Genomic DNA, 18,841 nt, shown 5'->3' with positions numbered 1-18,841 from the left:
TCATCCATGTCTTTATGGACCTTGCTTTGTGCACTGCTGCACAGTCATGTTGGAAGAGGAAGGGGCCAGCTCCAAACTGTTCCCACAAAGTTGGGAGCATGGAATTGTCCAAAATGTCTTGGTATGCTGAAGCATTCAGAGTTCCTTTCACTGGAACTAAGGGGCCAAGCCCAGTTCCTGAAAAACAAGCCCACACCATAATCCCCCCTCCACCAAACTTTACACTTGGCACAATTCAGTCCGACAAGTATCGTTCTCCTGGCAAGTGCCAAACCCAGACTGATCCATCAGATTACCAGATGGAGAAGTGCAATTGGTCACTCCAGAAGAAGGTGTCTCCACTGGTCTAGAGTCCAGTGGCTCCGTGCTTTACACCACTGCATCCCATGCTTTGCATTGCACTTGGTGATGTACGGCTTGAATGCAGCTGCTCGGCCATGGAAACCCATTCCATGAAGCTCTCTGCTGAAGCACTGTTCTTGAGCTAATCTGAAGGCCACATGAAGTTTGAAGGTCTGTAGTGATTGACTCTGCAGAAAGTTGGCAACCTCTTGGCACTATGCGCCTCAGCATCCGCTGACCCCGCTCCCTCAGTTTACATGTCCGACCGCTTCATGGCTGAGTTGCTGTCGTTCCCACACACTTCCACTTTCTTATAATACAGCTGACAGTTGACTGTGGAATATTTAGGAGCGAGGAAATGTCACGACTGGATTTGTTGCACAGGTGGCGTCCTATCATAGTTCCACGCTGGCATTCACTGAGCTCCTGAGAGCGACCCATTCTTTCACAAATGTTTGTAAAAGCAGTCTGCATGCCCAGGTGCTTGATTTTATACACCTGTGGCCATGGAAGTGATTGGAGCACCTGATTCTGATTATTTGGACGGGTGAGTGAATACTTTTGGCAATATAGTGTACATTGCAGGCTGTTTTCAGTCATTGACATTACTAACTATTAAGACATAGATATGAGGGCACTGCGCTGTTTACAGTCTGTGCAGCATGTGGGTTGCGTGATCATTGGTATGTAGTCTGTGAATCATAACATAATCAGAACAATAGAAAGCTTTGCTTTCATTTTCTAGTCATGCAAGCCCTACTTTAGGAAACAGGAATGGAGTGTTATAGCTCAGTTGTATATATTGCAGGCTGTTTTCAGTCATTCATATTGCTATGCTATTAAGACATAGATATAAGAACATTTTAGCAACATTCTGTTTTATGAAAATGAAAGTACATTATATTCTGTTACCAAACGTGTAATGTAATCCGCAATAACCTGAGTTCCCACATACCTGGATTAGACTGTCATTAGAAAGGACATTTTTAGAGATCACATGATCAAAAGGATTGGATATAAAAATATCTGGCATTGTGTGTACATCAGTGCAGGCAATGCAAAACGGACGACAACAGCTTTGAAGCTGCACTGGACACTCTCTGGTACAGTAACCTTGTAACTCATTATTATAGGAATTTAGAATTTAGATGATTAAAAGCTTTCATTTAAATACAAAGTCACTGAAGAAGATAGACAGACAGACAGATAAAATAAATGTGTATTAAATGTGCAATGTAACCTGTAATAACTTGAGCTCCCACATACCTGGACTAGACTGCCTTGCAAATCACATGACCCAGACAAAGAAGTTAACATTTCTCACATAGTACACTTCAATTTACACAACATGAAACAGACACGAACAGTTCTACAGCTTCATTGAACGCTCTCAGGTATAGTAGTCATTCATTATTATAGTGCATTAATTTGTCCACACAAAATTATGGTTGAATTCTACTGTCAGATTAATTTTTTCAAAAATTATCACAAAGAACTTGGCAGACAGTCTACAAAAGATATTTCTTAAGATTCATTATTTAAGGTAAATCATCACTTCTTTCAACAGGCACAACAGCTGAGGTAAGAATGTTGTAAATTAATTTACACTGTTAAATGTAGTAGCAGATATTGCTGGTAAACAGTGAAATGTTTTGCATTTTCAGGATTAAGTAAGACTTAAGGTCTTTATATTCCATTAATTATTGAAGACCATTTTTTAAATTCTTCAAGCTGACATTATGAACCTTTGCTCTGAAATGTTCAGAAAGTACTTGCATGCATCACCTTAAATTTTATTACTAAGTGTTTGGGGAAAAAAATGCTCATGGGACTGCACTAATCAGAGTTCCAGGATACTTTCAAAACAGTTGTCTGGAGACCACAGTTACCTCCATTTACAGTAATGACAGATTTATAAAGGCATGACTTCTATGATGTGTTGTTCCAGTAAACTAAGACTAGAAATTTTGTTTCCATCCGAACATATCTGGGAAATTACATAAATATTTTATGTTTAAACTTACAAATAGAAATGTTATAATGAGCTTTCATTTTAAATTTAAAAGTTTTTCTTGACATTTGTTTTTGCTTAAAGCTGCTGTCCAGAGTTTCCGTTTGTTTTCAATTTATGTATCATTTTTTAACAAAGCTTAAATGTGTTAGTCTAGTTCGATACTATAATATAAAGTTAGAATAAGCGATATGAAAATTTATTCCTGAGCTCCGCCTTCCTCTCATAGACCCCCATGTTATTCCAAAAAGCGCCGGTTGCTGCCGACCAATCAAGTTCGAGCTTCAGCTTTGTCATGCTGTCAATCAACGGTTACGCGCACAGCAAGCAAGCCCATGCAGAGGTGGGCGAGCTACGCACTACGCAACCGCGCTCACATTTGTTTTGCTTGTGGAGGAGAGAGCATCAGGGATCAGCAACTTCCAGAAAAGTTACCAATCCCACGGCTTGTCAGGCCAAGAGACTGCAGGACGTTTTTTGGCTCGGGGTGCTCGCGTCGCTCCCCGACCACGGCCTCCATAGCCCGCCTGACGGCTTCGTTTAGATGCCCGACCTCTGGAGGAAGATGTTGGGGCATCTGGGACATACTCTTCGTCAGAGGAGTCATGCAATTCTGAACTCTAGATAGAAAGAAATAAACAATGTAACACATATACACGCGTAAATGCACTAAGTTTGATAAACAACATCATCGAGAGGGATACACGAGTGTAATCACATATTGAAACTTTACTCGTTTGTCCTAGCAGATTCATGTTATTTTGGTATTAGGACAAGTTAGACTCAATACAGCATTCTAACGTAATTCCTTTATTATTGACTAAATGTACTAAATGTAGAAGAGGGGAAAACAGCAAAACAGGCGAGATGCTGCAGCACTCCGGGCACTTCTCTCATGTACTGCGCGCGTGCACAAATAAAGGGGCGAAATCAGAGGGAGGGAGGGTGGGACCAACAGTGTTTTGGGAGACGCTGCGATTCAAACTCCGGACAGCAGCTTTAAGCTGGTAAATTAAATGGGTTGGGCTGCAGTGTTGTTTACATGCTGTTAACCTCAGTCATGGATGACTGTCTGGTTCATGGACACAAACATGCACGGTGCATTGGAGTAGTTTTGTGTGGATCACTGCAAACTACTTTGTTTCCCATTTCCAGAGCCAGTGCTGTGTACAACACCTGATTTCTTTTTGGCACAAACAAATAATGGACAGCCAGCAGTTGAGAGAAGATATCTGCTGAATTTGACAAGAAATGTCTGGGATGTTGTCTTCCACCTTGAGATTCCTTGGATTTGGAGGTTTATTGTTTTCACAATTCTTAATCACACAACACTTCATAGTAACGCTGAATTTGTTCTTTGTGATGCAGCTTTTCCTCAAAGACTCTCTCCAGTGAATCAGTTTTTTTTTTACCTTGTTCATATGTCCATATGGTGTTTTTATATGCTTTCTGATTCAGACTTTCACATATAACACACCAATCATGTCAACTTGCAGGGTAAAATTCTCATTCTTCTTCTTCTTCAAAACTGATTTTTGACTCCAACTTGTATGGCTAAATTACTATAATATTACAACTTGTCAATGTGTAGAGTGAAGTATCTTTAATGTTTGAGCAGAGAGCTGTAGCTCAGCTCGTGTGCTGGAGCTTCTATGGCAAGGGAAGTGTGAGGATAGAAGGATGCAAAAATAAATAAAGTGATTTGATTCAATGGGTTTTCAGGGGTTTAATCAACAATAATAACCAGAGAGGGACTTTAATTGTTTACACTTACATGGATAAAAATAACAGCTAATGACACATTATTTACTTGAAACGTGAGTTATAAATAACCTAACATGTGCACTTGGTTTACCAGTTTTAGGAGAGGAATGGAGGAGCATACCATGGAGGTGAGTGTTCAGGGTGTGCTGTTGTGTAACAGCACTAATTTATTAAAACTGCATTTCACAGCACTATTTTCTGTTTGCCTGCTTGCCAGTATGTTACATGTACACAAAATGTGTAGGTTCTAAGTGCACACTAGACTCTAACCTAATCTTCTTATTTAACAGTGACAAACAGAGAGGCCTTCAGTATGTGAATGATTATCAGCCTCCTAAAGAGGTCAAACATCTCAGAATTCTACTTCATGGACCAGCAGGTGCTGGCAAGTCCAGCTTCATCAACTCTGTGGACAGTGCACTACGAGGCAGGATGGCAATTCGAGCTCTGGCAGAAGTTGATTCTGCTGAGAGCTTCACCAATAAAGTAGGAATAAAATTTAGTTGTGGTGAACAATAAAGCAGAATGTATGTTTTTGTTTGTTTGTTTTTTATCTCATATGCTGTGAAAGACTTCATAAATTAAAGTTCTTAAATTACTTCAACCATATTCCAAGTGATTTTTAAGAATATTTTTGCCTACGGGAAGTAGCTACAGAATAAAGATTTAACAAATAGTCATGATACAGCTAGTGAGTAAAAAGCAAATCATAGCCTGTTTAGGGTATTAATATATGGCATTGTTGGTATAATAACATTCTTTATTAATTTACAGTTCAAGACTTATAAAATCAAGAAAGGGAAACCAGGGAGTATCTATCCTTTTGTCTTCAATGACACTATGGGTCTGGAGAAGGGCTCTAATAGAGGAGTTCATGTGGGCGACATCAAACTGGTCATGGAAGGACACGTAAAAGAAAATTACAAGGTAAGAGAACTGCATCCTTTAACCTACATCAGACATTATTAAGAAAATGCAGTGTGCACAAATGCACTGATTTGTGATGAGTTTCAATAACAAATGTGTTAATTGTCACAGAAAAAGATATCTGAAACTGTTAACATCCACTTTTCTTTGCAGTTTGACCCCAAAACCACCTTGTCTGAGAGTGACCCAAACTATAACAAATCCCCCACTCTAGAAGATCAAGTTCACCTTCTGGTTTGTGTTGTTTCTGCTGCTAAACTGAGCATAATGGATCAAGACACTGTGGACAAGATCAGGGACATCAGAGAAGCAGCCAGTGACAAAGGTGAGAGCAGATGTAGATGTGTTAATAGCAGCTGCAGTTTCACAATTTAAAATACCTGAAAAATATGAAGATACCGTAACTGACTGTGTTGTTCTCTACTCTGTGCTGGCAGGGATTCCCCAAATTGCTGTTATCACTAACATTGATCAAGAACACTCTGAGATCAAAAAAAATATAAGGAATGTCTACAAGAGCATCCGCCTGAAGGAACAGGTATGTTTCATGGAGACATTTTATGAGCTCTTTCAGATGTTGCACATCAATGTACACACGTGGACAAAATTGTTGGTACCCCTCAGTTAAAGAAGGAAAAACCCACAATTCTCACTGAAATCACTTGAAACTCACAAAAGTAACAATAAATAAAAATTTATTGAAAATTAAATAATCAAAATCAGCCATCACTTTTGAATTGTTGATTAACATAATTATTTAAAAAAACAAACTAATGAAATAGGGCTGGACAAAAATGATGGTACCCATAACTTAATATTTTGTTGCACAACCTTTTGAGGCAATCACTGCAATTAAACGATTTCTGTATTTGTCAATGAGCGTTCTGCAGCTGTCAACAGGTATTTTGGCCCACTCCTCATGAGCAAACAGCTCCAGTTGTCTCAGGTTTGATGGGTGTCTTCTCCAAATGGCATGTTTCAGCTCCTTCCACATATGTTCAATGGGATTCAGATCTGGGCTCATAGAAGGCCACTTTAGAATAGTCCAACGCTTTTCTCTCAGCCATTCTTGGGTGTTTTTGGCTGTGTGTTTTGGATCGTTGTCCTGTTGGAAGACCCATGACCTGCGACTGAGACCAAGCTTTCTGACACCAGGCAGCACATTTCTCTCCAGAATGCCTTGATAGTCTTCAGATTTCATCGTACCTTGCACACTTTCAAGACACCCTGTGCCAGATGCAGCAAAGCAGCCCCAAAACATTACTGAGCCTCCTCCATGTTTCACCGTAGGGACAGTGTTCTTTTCTTCGTATGCTTGGTTTTTGAGTCTATGAACATAGAGTTGATGTGCCTTACCAAAAAGCTCCAGTTTGGTCTCATCTGTCCAAAGGACATTCTCCCAGAAGCTTTGTGGCTTGTCAACATGCATTTTTGTAAATTCCAGTCTGGCTTTTTTATGAGTTTTTTTCAGCAGTGGTGTCCTCCTTGGTCATCTCCCATGAAGTCCACTTTGGCTCAAACAACGACGAATGGTGCGATCTGACACTGATGTACCTTGGCCTTGGAGTTCACCTTTAATTTCTTTGGAGGTTGCTCTGGGCTCTTTGGATACAATTCCAACGATCCGTCTCTTCAATTTGTCATCAATTTTCCTCTTGCGGCCACGTCCAGGGAGGTTGGCTACTGTCCCGTGGGTCTTGAACTTCTGAATAATATGAGCCACTGTTGTCACAGGAACTTCAAGCTGTTTAGAGATGGTCTTATAGCCTTTACCTTTAAGATGTTTGTCTATAATTTTTTTTCGGATGTCCTGGGACAATTCTCTCCTTCGCTTTCTGTTGTCCATGTTCAGTGTGGTACACACCTTTTCACCAAACAGCAGGGTGACTACTTGTCTCCCTTTAAATAGGCAGACTGACTGATTATGAGTTTGGAAACACCTGTGATGTCAATTAAATGACACACCTGAGTTAATCATGTCACTCTGGTCAAATAGTTTTCAATCTTTTATAGAGGTACCATCATTTTTGTCCAGGCCTGTTTCATTAGTTTGTTTTTTTAAATAATTATGTTAATCAACAATTCAAAAGTAATGGCTGTTTTTGATTATTTAATTTTCAATAAATTTTTATTTATTGTTACTTTTGTGAGTTTCAAGTGATTTCAGTGAGAATTGTGGGTTTTTCCTTCTTTAACTGAGGGGTACCAACAATTTTGTCCACGTGTGTAACATCAGTTTGACTGTAATTCAGATGTACATTTCAAGACATTAGCACAACAACCTCATTTGGTAACTCTACACGTGTAATCTCAGTTAAAAGGATTTGACAAAAATATTTTTTGTAAATAATCGGTATGTATGTAGTTGTTTGTACATATTTAGCACAAAAATCTAAAGTAAGTCATTCCTAAATGTCAATGATAATTTTCTTTGAATGTAGGCACAGAAACTGAGTGCATTGCTGGGTATCCCACTGAACTGCATCTTTGCGGTGAAGAACTACAGCTCAGAGACCGAGACAGATGATGACACCGATATACTGATCCTAAGTCTTCTGAGAAAGATCATTGACTATGGAGAGGATTACCTGAATGACATAACACCTTAAAACTACTGAGGCATATGAAAACCTTCACAGGACAACAGAAACTTCAAAGATGAAATCATTTTATGAAGAAATATGAAACATTCGGAACATGTATTTGTAATTGCAGTAGGTTAGTTTAAAGGGACTTTATGTGTTCAGTCAAATTGCAATAGTTTATTTCATCAAGATTTTTAATTAACTGTAATGTTTTGCTGTTGTTATTTTTTCTCTTTCACAAATCAGGCATTTTTTTGCATTAATTTACAAATTAAATACAAATAACATGTATTTTATTCATCAAAAGTTTGGATAACATGTCAATAACAAAGTACAGACTAGATATCACATTTTTGTTGTTTATTGTATTGCTGAATATGTCCACTGTAGTAGAAATGACTGAAATCAAGTGTCTATGTAAAATGGCTTAATCAATGTTAAATCATCTAAAAAAAAAAAAAGACAACTGCAACTTTTGATTTAAGAGACAATATGCATCGGTGCACTTGAAGACCTTCAGTATGTGAATGATTATCAGCCTCCTAAAGATGTCAAACATCTCAGAATTCTGCTTCATGGACCACCAGGTGCTGGCAAGTCCAGCTTCATCAACTCTGTGGACAGTGTGCTACGAAGCAGGATGGCAATTCGAGCTCTGGCAGAAGTTGATTCTGCTGAGAGCTTCACCAAAAAAGTAGGAATAAAATTTAGTTGTGGTGAACAATAAAGCAGAATGTATTCATTCATTGCTTAATGAATGTAAAATCATGTAAAAAAAAAAAAAAAAGAAAAGAAAGACATCTGCAACTTTTGATTAAAGAGACAATATTCATCTACACTTGAAGATTAGAAGTCACTGGGATGTCTCGGTTGTTTAGTTCATAGGACAGACTATAATGTCAAGGAGACATATTTTGGTGTTACACATTTTTGATGGGCGTGAGATAGTTGAGCTGACTTTAATAAATATATTAATTTAAGGCAGTGAAGACACAGAGTGTTTCTTTCAATATGATCAAGTCTGTTGATTCAGGTCCTGCCTCATAGCCTTAGCTGCTGTTTGAAACCATGGTTTTCTCAGACAGCAAAGGAATTTCTTTGTCTCTGTTGAATGTGAAAACATGCCTTTTTAATTGACTTGAGCTTAAGCTGTTTTCACAGTTGTTTCTGCATAGAAGCTCAGTTTTTCCCTTGCCTTTTGGTTCGGTTCAGGCACCAAAAGTATTTGATTAGGTATTGAAAAATATCATGGTTTGGGTTATAATATGATCATTACAAACTTCAGTGAGGCTTTTTGATCATTTTTGACCAGGGTGATGCATAATTGGTTGGCTAAAATAATCCACATATTATTTGGGGTTTTAGAGGGTTAAAGATTACAAAATGATAGTGATTTAAATTGTTATTTAATTTTGAACATCTAAAACCAGATGAGCAATTGAATAAAACAAGAAAAGCACTCAGAGAGTACAGTGCTCTGCCAAGGCTGTTCATTCCACCAATTATATTTTGTTTTTTAGAAATGCAGCATTTGTTTATTAATTATTGATGATTAGAATTCATAGCAAAATAGAATGTATCCATTTCATACATATATATATATAGATAGATAGATAGATAGATAGATAGATAGATAGATAGATAGATAGATAGATAGATAGATAGATAGATAGATAGATAGATAGACAACCTTCAGGGCCTTCTACGCCTTCAGAGAAGGCCTTAAAAAAATCTGGACCAAAAAATATGAATATCAAATTATATGTATACATATATATATATATATATATATATATATATATATATATATATATATATATATAATTTAATACAATACATTTTAATAAATTTTCTTTCATCTAAATTCTATAGTATAGTTAAGTTTACTGTCAAGTTCACATCAGCAATGAAAGGGTTACTGTCCTGAAACATGTTATCCAATCAGAATCGTCCATCTCTATCTAAGCCCTGTTAGCTGGCTCATTAATTGGTTAGGACTTCACGAATCACGGGGAAGGCCAAGCTATGTGTTTTGGTTTGGAGATTGATGGGAAAATTGACCAATCACGATTTGATTTTAAGTGGGCTGGACAAATACAAAAGATTGTAGGTCTTCGTGAAGTCCGAAGAGCGGACAGAGTGGCGAGAGCTTTGTTGAGAGACAAAGAAATGGCAGAATATGAGAGCGACGTTGTGGCTAGCTTGATAGCATCGCCTTTTTCAAGGCGGCCTTTCACAGAAAAACTTAGCATCATAAAAAACGGAAGACCAACTCCAGAACTGGAATTAAAAGAAAATGTTAAGAAAGTGGAACGGCATTTCAAGACAAAAAATTATCAGCGATATCCATGGATGACGGGCTGTAAGAAAACAAACAGGCTGTACTGCTGGAGCTGTTTACTTTTTTACAACTGACAGGTCATCCACTTGGGTCAGCGGCGGATTTGTGAGCCTTACAAATCTGACAAAGTCAGCCCACTGACATCAAGATTCTGCGACACACCTGCAAGCGACGGTCTGTTTGAAAACTTTTGGGGACACAAGAGTTGATCTTCAGCTAGACAAGCAGCGCTGTAATCATACTACGGCCCACAACAACAAGGTCAGGCAGAACAGAGAGATCCTGAAACGTCTCATCAATGTCGTCACATTTCTTGGAAAGCAAGAGCTGGCATTTCGAGGATATGATGAAAGAAAAGATTCTGAAAACAAGGGGAACTACTTGGAGTTACTGGAGTTTCTGGCGGAGTATGACAGCCCTCTGCTCTGTCATCTGGATTCGGCCACTGTTTTCATTGGCACCTCTAGCAAAATTTAGAATGACCTGATACAATCTGTGGCGGATGTAATGACCGAGGCAATGAAGGAGGAGGTGAGGAACACTCCTTTTGTCTCCGTTACAGTAGACGAGACAACTGACGTAAGTAACACTGCTCAGCAATGAGGCCCATGTTCATGGGCAGACTATATTGGGCCCATTGGGCCTCATTAATGAAGCGTTCTTAAGAACAAATCTGTTCTTAGAGCCTTTTTAAGAAGATTTTTGGCATTCACGAACGTGTTCTTAACTGACCTGTTCTTAAAAGTAAGAACAAATTCTTAGAACACTCAGGAGGACTCTTACGCACAAAAAATCTGCTCTTTTAGAATTTTGTTACAGTCAAAACTGATCCAAAAATTTGAATTTCTTTCTTAAAATGATTCAAATATTACCACAAATTATTTAATTTAAAACTAGATTTATTCAAGTGAATTTTAGTGATCAATGGTTTTATAGTTCAGTGCCAGTTAAAGCTGCTGTCCGGAGTTTCCGTTTGTTTTCAATTTATGTATCATTTTTTAACAAAGCTTAAATGTGTTAGTCTAGTTCGATACTATAATATAAAGTGAGTGTAACGCGATATGAAAATTTATTCCTGAGCTCCGCCTTCCTCTCATAGACCCCCATGTTATTCCAAAAAGCACCTGTCGCTGCCGACCAATCAAGTTCGAGCTTCAGCTTTGTCATGCTGTCAATCAACGGTTACGCGCACAGCAAGCAAGCCCATGCAGAGGTGGGCGAGCTACGCACTACGCAACCGCGCGCACATTTGTTTTGATGGGGAGGAGAGAGCATCAGGGATCAGCAACTTCCAGAAAAGTTACCAATCCCACGGCTTGTCAGGCCAAGAGACTGCAGGACGTTTTTTGGCTCGGGGTGCTCGTGTCACTCCCCGACCACGGCCCTCCATAGCCCGCCTGACGGCTTCGTTTAGATGCCCGACCTCTGGAGGAAGATGTTGGGGCGTCTGGGACATACTCTTCGTCAGAGGAGTCATGCAATTCTGAACTCTAGATAGAAATAAATAAACAATGTAACACATATACACGCGTAAATGCACTAAGTTTGATAAACAACATCATCGAGAGGGATACACGAGTGTAATCACATATTGAAACTTTACTCGTTTGTCCTAGCAGATTCATGTTATTTTGGTATTAGGACAAGTTAGACTCAATGCAGCATTCTAACGTAATTCCTTTATTATTTACTAAATGTACTAAATGTAGAAGAGGGGAAAACAGCAAAACAGGCAAGATGCTGCAGCACTCCGGGCACCACTCTCAGGTACTGCGCGCGTGCACAAATAAAGGGGCGAAATCAGACGGAGGGAGGGACCAACAGCGTTTTGGGAGACGCTGCGATTCAAACTCCGGACAGCAGCTTTAAACTCAAAATCAGATTTTAGATCTGAAGCTGCACTTGGTCACATTAACATGTTTGGAGGTCTGTGGGAGGTACAAGCGCAATGACCACTACGACGTGCACGCGCGATGACCGCCGCCACGTGCACGCGCCCCGGTGTGCACGCGCGCGCTGACCGGGGAGATAAGGCGGACATGGCCTGGGCAGTTTTACCTGTCACTGCAGCAGAGGCAGAGGGTGTTTTATTACGACACACACCCTTTCTGAGTATCAAAGTTTAGCTGTCTCAGGTCAGATTTTATTGGCTGTTTGAAGCTCTGTCATCTCCAGAAATGACCATCACTCTGGTGGGCGGAGTTTCACCTGCACTCCAGTGCTCACGTGTCTCAAACACTCTGTTGCTGCTGCCTTATAAGGAAGTTTAGAGGGTGTACCTTTTACATTTACAAGTAAAGACAATGTACATGTCATGTTAATGAGAGGGGAGGGTGTTCGTAGAGACTGTTCTTGAATCCGGCGCATCTCCCTCCTAAGAACAGATTTGGCTTGTCAAGAACGCTTCGTGAATCCGACGTACTTTTCTCTTGGGAATTCTTAAAGCCGTTCTTACGAACGCTTTTCTACGAACGCTTTTCTACGAACGTGTTCATGAATGAGGCCCAATGTTTCTAAACCCAGATGAATAAACTGAGTGCATTGCTGGGTATTCCACTGAACTGCATCTTTCTGGTGAAGAACTACAGCTCAGAAGTCGAGACAGATGATGACACCAATACACTGATCCTGAGCGTTCTGAGAAAGATCATTGACTATGGAGAGGATTACCTGAATGACATAACATCTTAAAACTACTGAGGCACTTGAAAACACCTGCAAGATGACAGAAACTTCAAAGATGACATCATTTTATGAAGAAGCCTTAAACATTTGGGACATGTATTTGTAATTGCAGTCAGTTACTTTTAACAGTTTAATTCATCAAGATTTTTAATTGACTGCAATATTTTGCTGGGTTTATTTTCTGTATTTCACAAATCAGGCATTTTTATTCAATAATTTACTAATTAAATGCAAGTAACATGTATTTTATTCATCAAAAGTTTGGACAATATGACAGTATATCTAACAATTATATTGCTGAATATGTCCACTGCAGTAGAAATCACTAAAATCAAGTGTCTGTGTAAAATTGCTTAATCAATGTAAAATCACCTAAAAAAACATAAAGACAACTGCAACTTTTGATTTTAGAGAGAGTATTCATCTACTCTTGAAGATTAGAAGTCACTGGGATGTCTCGGTTGCTTAGTTTAGAGGACAGACTACAATGTTAAGGAGACAGATTTTGGTTTTATACATTTATGATGGTTGAGCTGACTTCAATAAATATATTCATTTAAGGCAATGAAGACACAGAGTGTTTCTTTCATTATGATCGGGTATGTTGATTCAAGTCCTGCCTCATAGTCTTGGCTGCTGTTTGACACCATATTTTTGTCAGAAAGTAATGGAATTTCTTTGGCTTTCTTTGTTGTTCAATACGATTGTGTGCTTGTTTTTTGAACATAAATTGTTCAGAATGAAATAAAACAGCAAGAAATAAACACATGAAAAAATATAAATGTGTAACCATGAGTTTGTGAATGAACATTTTATCTCATTATTATGAAACTATTACATGCTGCTAATTTTCTTAATAACATAGATTACTGCAGATCCTTTTCATATATATTCAGAAATTTCACTTTTCAAGACAATGACTTTGGTTGTTAATGAGCTCCAATGGGTTGGACATGAATGCTAACAGGATGTTTTTCATATTGATTGTTTTCTCGTGTGTGGCATGGTCGGGTGAATTTCAAGACGTTTCAGGTGATTGCAGATTGGAATGACAGTCACACGGTGCAAACAGATGGATGATGTGCCAGCAAAGTGCAAAATAAAACCAAAATATTGGTGATGCACATAAAAATATCAGTGAAACACACAACTCCCTGAACATGACTTTCAGCTGAACTGTAACCAAGAAATCATATCCACTGATGAGTAAAAATGAGTATTGGTGTGTGTGTGTGTGTGTGTGTGTGTGTTCTTGTACTTGCTACATGGTGAGTACCATTTTCTGCATTTAACTATCAAAGTGAGGAGATTTTTACAAAGTGAGGACATTTTGGCCGGTCCTCACTTTGAAACAGCCATGTTTGAGGGTGAAGACTTGTTTTTAGAGAACAGGTATGAATTGAGGTTTGGTTAGGGTTAGGGTAAGGATTAAGTTTAGGCAATCAGTTGTGATGGTTAAGGTTAGGGTAAGGCTCTAGGAAATGCATTACGCCTATGGATGTCCTCACTAAGATAGAAGTACAAACATGTGTGTGTGTGTGTGTGTGTGTGTGTGTGTGTGTGTGTGTGTGTGTGTGTGTGTGTGTGTGTGTGTGTTTAATGATTAAATAAAAAATAAAGTTGAGATGCGGAGGGCACCTGCTTGATACTGAGGGCAAAGGGCAGCTGCTTTAGCACCACCTGGTCTCTATCTGTGCATGCCACTGCTGATGATAGTCTCAAAAACACAGATTCACACACCAATCATGTCAACTTGCAGGGTGAAACTCTCATTCTTCTTCTTCAAAATACTTTTTTGACTCCAACTTGTATGGCTAAATTACTCCAATATTATAACTTGCCATTGTGTAGAATGAAGTATCTTTAATGTTTGTGCAGAGCTGTAGCTCAGCTGGTGTGCTGGAGCTTCCATGACAAGGGAAGTGTGAGGATAGAAGGATGCAGGGACTTCGTAGATCTGCACATTTTAGAGGAAGCAACCAGTTGCACCTGTTATCTAAATCTAAAAAACATAAATTGATTCGATTCAATGGGTTTTCAGGGGTTTAATCAATAATAGAGAGAGACTTGAATTGTTTACACTTATATGGATAAAAATAACAGCTAATGATTATTTGAATAATTATTTGAAACGTGAGTTATAAATAACCTAACATGTGCACGTTGTTTATCAGATTCAGGAGAAGAATGTAGGAGCATACCATGGGGGTGAGTGTTCAGGATGTGGTGCTACACAAACTAATTTGATAAAACTGCATTTCACAGCGCTATTTTATGTTTGCCTGCTTGCCAGTATGTTACCAGTACATAAAACGTTGTAGGTTGTACGTGAACACTAAGGACTAATCTAATCTTATTTAAAAGTGACAATCAGAGAGACGTTCAGTATGTGAATGATTATCAGCCTCATAAAGATGTCAAACATCTCAGAATTCTGCTTCATGGACCACCAGGTGCTGGCAAGTCCAGCTTCATCAACTCTGTGGACAGTGCACTACGAGGCAGGATGGCAACTCGAGCTCTGGCAGAAACAAATTCTGATAAGAGCTTCACCAAGAAAGTAGGAATAAAATTTAGTTGCAGTGATCAATAAAGGTAAATGCATGTTTTTGTTTATTTTTTTATCTCATATGCTGTTAAAGACTTCCATGAAACTACCAAAGTTCATAAATTACTTCAGCTATATTCCAAGTGTTTTTAAGCCACAGGAAGTGGCTACAGAATAAAGATAAAATAAAGACTCATGATACAACAAGTGACTAAGTAGCAAATAACAACCTGCTAAGGATATTATTATATGGCATTGTTGTCATAATAACATTAGTTATTATTACCGTAAATTAGTTAATTTACAGTACAGGACTTACAAAATCCCCAGAGGCAAACCAGGGAGCTTCTACCTTTTTGTCTTCAATGACACTATGGGTCTGGAGAAGGGCTCTAATAAAGGTGTTGGTGGAGACGACATCAAACGGATCCAGACTATAAGCCACATCTCTGCCAAAATCTAATCACTTGGTCCTTGTGTGATTTCTGAACTTCACTGAAAATTTCATTCAAATCCATTAGTCTGTTTTTGATGTTATGAACAGACAGATGGAAGGACAAACATATGTCAATCGTCACATAATTCCGCTGCATTCCTTGGTGGCGTAAAAATGGTTTACAGTCTATGTAGTATGTGGGTTGGGTGATCATTGGTATGTAGTCTGTGAATCAAACCACAATCAGATCTTTAGATAGTTTTGCTTTCATTCTTTAGTCACGCAAGCCCTACTTTGAGAAACAGGCATTGAGTGATATAGCTCAGGTGTATATATTGCAGGATGTTTTCAATCATTCATATTGTTCAGCCATTAAGACATAGATATGAGAACATTTTAGCAATATTCTGTTTTATTGAAATGAAAGTACATTATATGCTGTTACCAAAAGTGTGATGCAACCTGCAACAACCTGAGTTCCCACATACCGGGATTAGACTACCATGAGAAAGGACATTTTTAGAGGTCACATGACCAAAAACATTTGAAGTTCAAATATCTCGCATTATGTGTACATCAGTGCAGACAACGTGAAACAGACGTCAACAGCTTTGAATCTGCACTGGATACTCTCTGGTACAGTAACCTTCTAACTCATTATCATAGAATTTAGACTTTAGATTATTAAATGCTTTCATTTAAATACATATCAAACACATTTGCAAAAGTCAAAAACAACTTGGCATAGAGTGTAAAAATGTAACTTTTCAGTTTTAATATTATTATGTGAGGTAAACCATCAAGTCTTTCTACAGGCACAATAGTAAGATTTTTAAAAAATATATTTAAACTGTTAAGTGAGGTTGTAAAAGTTGCTATCAAGAAATGAAATGTTCGGGATTATGTAATGCTCAACAGTTTTTTCATAGACCATCACCACTTCTGCTTATTGTGCTTACAATTTTTAACTCAGATGACAAAAGTTACTGAAGACATTAAGCAGTAAATTCTGAAAGACTGCAGGTACCTTGATTTAGATTAGAGATAGATATTTTATAATGGCACAACTTCTGTGAAATGAAACCAGTTAAATGAAAATGATTTTTAAGCTGGTACAAGGTTAAAAAAAGTAAAAGAAGAAGTTTTTATTCAGGTAAAATATGTAGTTTTAAACTTTCTGTTGACATTTGCTTGGCTCAAGACAGTTATTGAATTAGTTAATACTGCATATGAAAAGTATATGCTTACATTTAGTACAGTCCAGTTCTACTGTGCATTCCATTCTTATTGCCCCCTTTCTTCCCATCTCCGAGCCACTTTCTTTGTTTTTTAATTACAGAATCAGGCCTGTGATTAACATTGGATTTTATTTTTCAGTTCACACACAGAACAGACAGCCAGCAGACTGTGAGGAGATATTGACAAGAAGTGTACTGGACTTGAATGGCTTCTATCAAGTCTATATTTGCCAAACGGCAAAAGAGTCCACCTCCTCCTAGTAAGAGACTCAAAATATTCTGAATAACCGTTTAAACTTATATAGGTAAAATAAAGCAACAATACCATATAAAAACATACTATATTTACTTGACATATGATGTACACTTACTATCAACGTGCATTTTTTTCAGTTTTAGGTGAACAGTGGAGGAACATACCGTGGGGGTGAGTGTTCAGGGTGTGGTGCTTCTGGTGTTTTCTTGTACTCAAACTGTACAAACAATTTTGTTGAGACTCAATTTTGTTGTATTACTCTGTGTTTGTCAGCTTATCTGTAAAGTTGTTCTGACATGTTACAAGTACATGAAACCTTGTAGGTTGTAAGTGCACACTAAATTATCATCTAATCTTCTTATTTAACAGTGACAAACAGAGAGACCTTCAGTATGTGAATGATTATCAGCCTCCTAAAGAGGTCCAACATCTCAGAATTCTGCTTCATGGACCACCAGGTGCTGGCAAGTCCAGCTTCATCAACTCTGTGGACAGTGTGTTACGAGGCAGAATAGCAACTCGAGCTCTGGCAGAAACAAATTCTGCTGAGAGCTTCACTAAAAGAGTAGGAAAAAAAATTTGGTTGTAGTGATCAATAAAGGACACAGAACATTTTTATATTCACTATTACTATGTGGCACTCTTGTCATATTAACATATTCATTTACAGTACAGGACTTATAAAATCCAGAAAGGGAAACCCAGGAACTTCTACCCTTTTGTCTTCAATGACACTATGGGTCTGGAGAAGGGCTCTAATAGAGGAGTTAGTGTGGACGACATCAAACTGGTCATGAAAGGACACGTAAAAGAAGGTTACAAGGTACAATTTTTAAAGTGTTAGTACTGAAACTGAAAAACATCAAAATCTGTTCTCATGCAAAACCCATGATTTAATTGATTTTCCAATTATCTACAGTTCAACCCAACCTCCACCTTGGCTGACAGTGATTCAGACTACAATGACTCACCCACTCTGGAAGACCAGGTGCACATTCTGGTTTGTGTTGTTTCTGCCACTTCACTGAGCTTACTGGATCAAGACTCTGTGAAGAAGATGAGGGAGGTCAGAGCAGCTGCCAGTGACTTAGGTGAGAGCAGATGTAGCTTTGTTAATAGCAGCTATTAATTAAATGTTAAGATAACTGACTGTGTTGGTCTGTACTCTGTGCTTGCAGGGATTCCCCAAGTTGCTGTTGTCACTAAAATTGATGATGAATGCCCTGAGGTCAAAAAGGACATAAAGAATGTCTACAAGAGCATCCACCTGAAGGAACACGTATGTTTAAAGAAGACTTTATATGAGGTTTTTGGGACGTTGCACATCAATGTAACATCACTTTGACTGTAATTCAGATGTACATTTCAATACATTAGCACAACAACCTCATTTGGTAACTCTACACACATGTATTCTCAGTTAAAGGGATTTAATTTTTTTTGTAAATAATCTGTATGTAAGTAGCTGTTTTTAGTACAAAAATCAAAAATAAGTCGTTCCTAAATGTCAGTGATGATATTCTTTGAACTTAGGCAGAAAAACTGAGTGCATTGCTGGGCATCCCACTGAACTGCATCTTTCTGGTGAAGAACTACAGCTCAGAAGTCGAGACAGATGATGACACCGATACACTGATCCTGAGCATTCTGAGAAAGATCATTGACTATGGAGATGATTACCTGAATGACAGAACATCTTAAAACTACT

At 38.3% G+C, this 18,841-nt stretch overlaps 2 protein-coding genes across 2 annotated transcripts; both read left to right on the top strand.

Annotated features, from left to right (window-relative positions):
- The first annotated feature begins 4,239 nt into the window (after positions 1-4,239).
- LOC110967923 (interferon-induced protein 44-like) lies at positions 4,240-12,661 on the top strand. The gene is made up of 6 exons (XM_051951743.1): positions 4,240-4,245; positions 4,418-4,603; positions 4,892-5,044; positions 5,198-5,369; positions 5,482-5,582; positions 12,494-12,661. Exons 1-6 carry the CDS (start codon positions 4,240-4,242, stop codon positions 12,659-12,661), a joined length of 786 nt encoding a protein of 261 aa, XP_051807703.1.
- A 2,408-nt stretch (positions 12,662-15,069) lies between these two features.
- LOC110970568 (interferon-induced protein 44-like) lies at positions 15,070-18,841 on the top strand. The gene is made up of 6 exons (XM_051951740.1): positions 15,070-15,215; positions 17,503-17,698; positions 17,804-17,956; positions 18,053-18,224; positions 18,312-18,412; positions 18,667-18,841. The coding sequence occupies exons 1-6, from the start codon at positions 15,070-15,072 to the stop codon at positions 18,832-18,834; spliced, it is 936 nt and encodes a 311-aa protein (XP_051807700.1). The 3' UTR covers positions 18,835-18,841.

This window comes from Acanthochromis polyacanthus, chromosome 1 (assembly GCF_021347895.1).
Source record: "Acanthochromis polyacanthus isolate Apoly-LR-REF ecotype Palm Island chromosome 1, KAUST_Apoly_ChrSc, whole genome shotgun sequence".
NCBI classification, from domain to species: Eukaryota; Metazoa; Chordata; class Actinopteri; family Pomacentridae; genus Acanthochromis; species Acanthochromis polyacanthus.
Note: the sequence above shows the minus strand (reverse complement) of the source record. Positions and strands in the feature narration are given on the sequence as shown.

Coding starts and splice junctions, on each gene's coding strand:
- LOC110967923 (XM_051951743.1), top strand. Junction 5,045..5,197: donor ACGTAAAAGAAAATTACAAG/GTAAGAGAACTG, acceptor TTTTCTTTGCAG/TTTGACCCCAAAACCACCTT. Junction 5,583..12,493: donor GCATCCGCCTGAAGGAACAG/GTATGTTTCATG, acceptor TTCTAAACCCAG/ATGAATAAACTGAGTGCATT.
- LOC110970568 (XM_051951740.1), top strand. CDS start 15,070: ATGTCAAACATCTCAGAATTCTGCTTCATGGACCACCAGGTGCTGGCA. Junction 15,216..17,502: donor ATAAGAGCTTCACCAAGAAA/GTAGGAATAAAA, acceptor CTTATTTAACAG/TGACAAACAGAGAGACCTTC. Junction 18,225..18,311: donor AGCAGCTGCCAGTGACTTAG/GTGAGAGCAGAT, acceptor CTGTGCTTGCAG/GGATTCCCCAAGTTGCTGTT.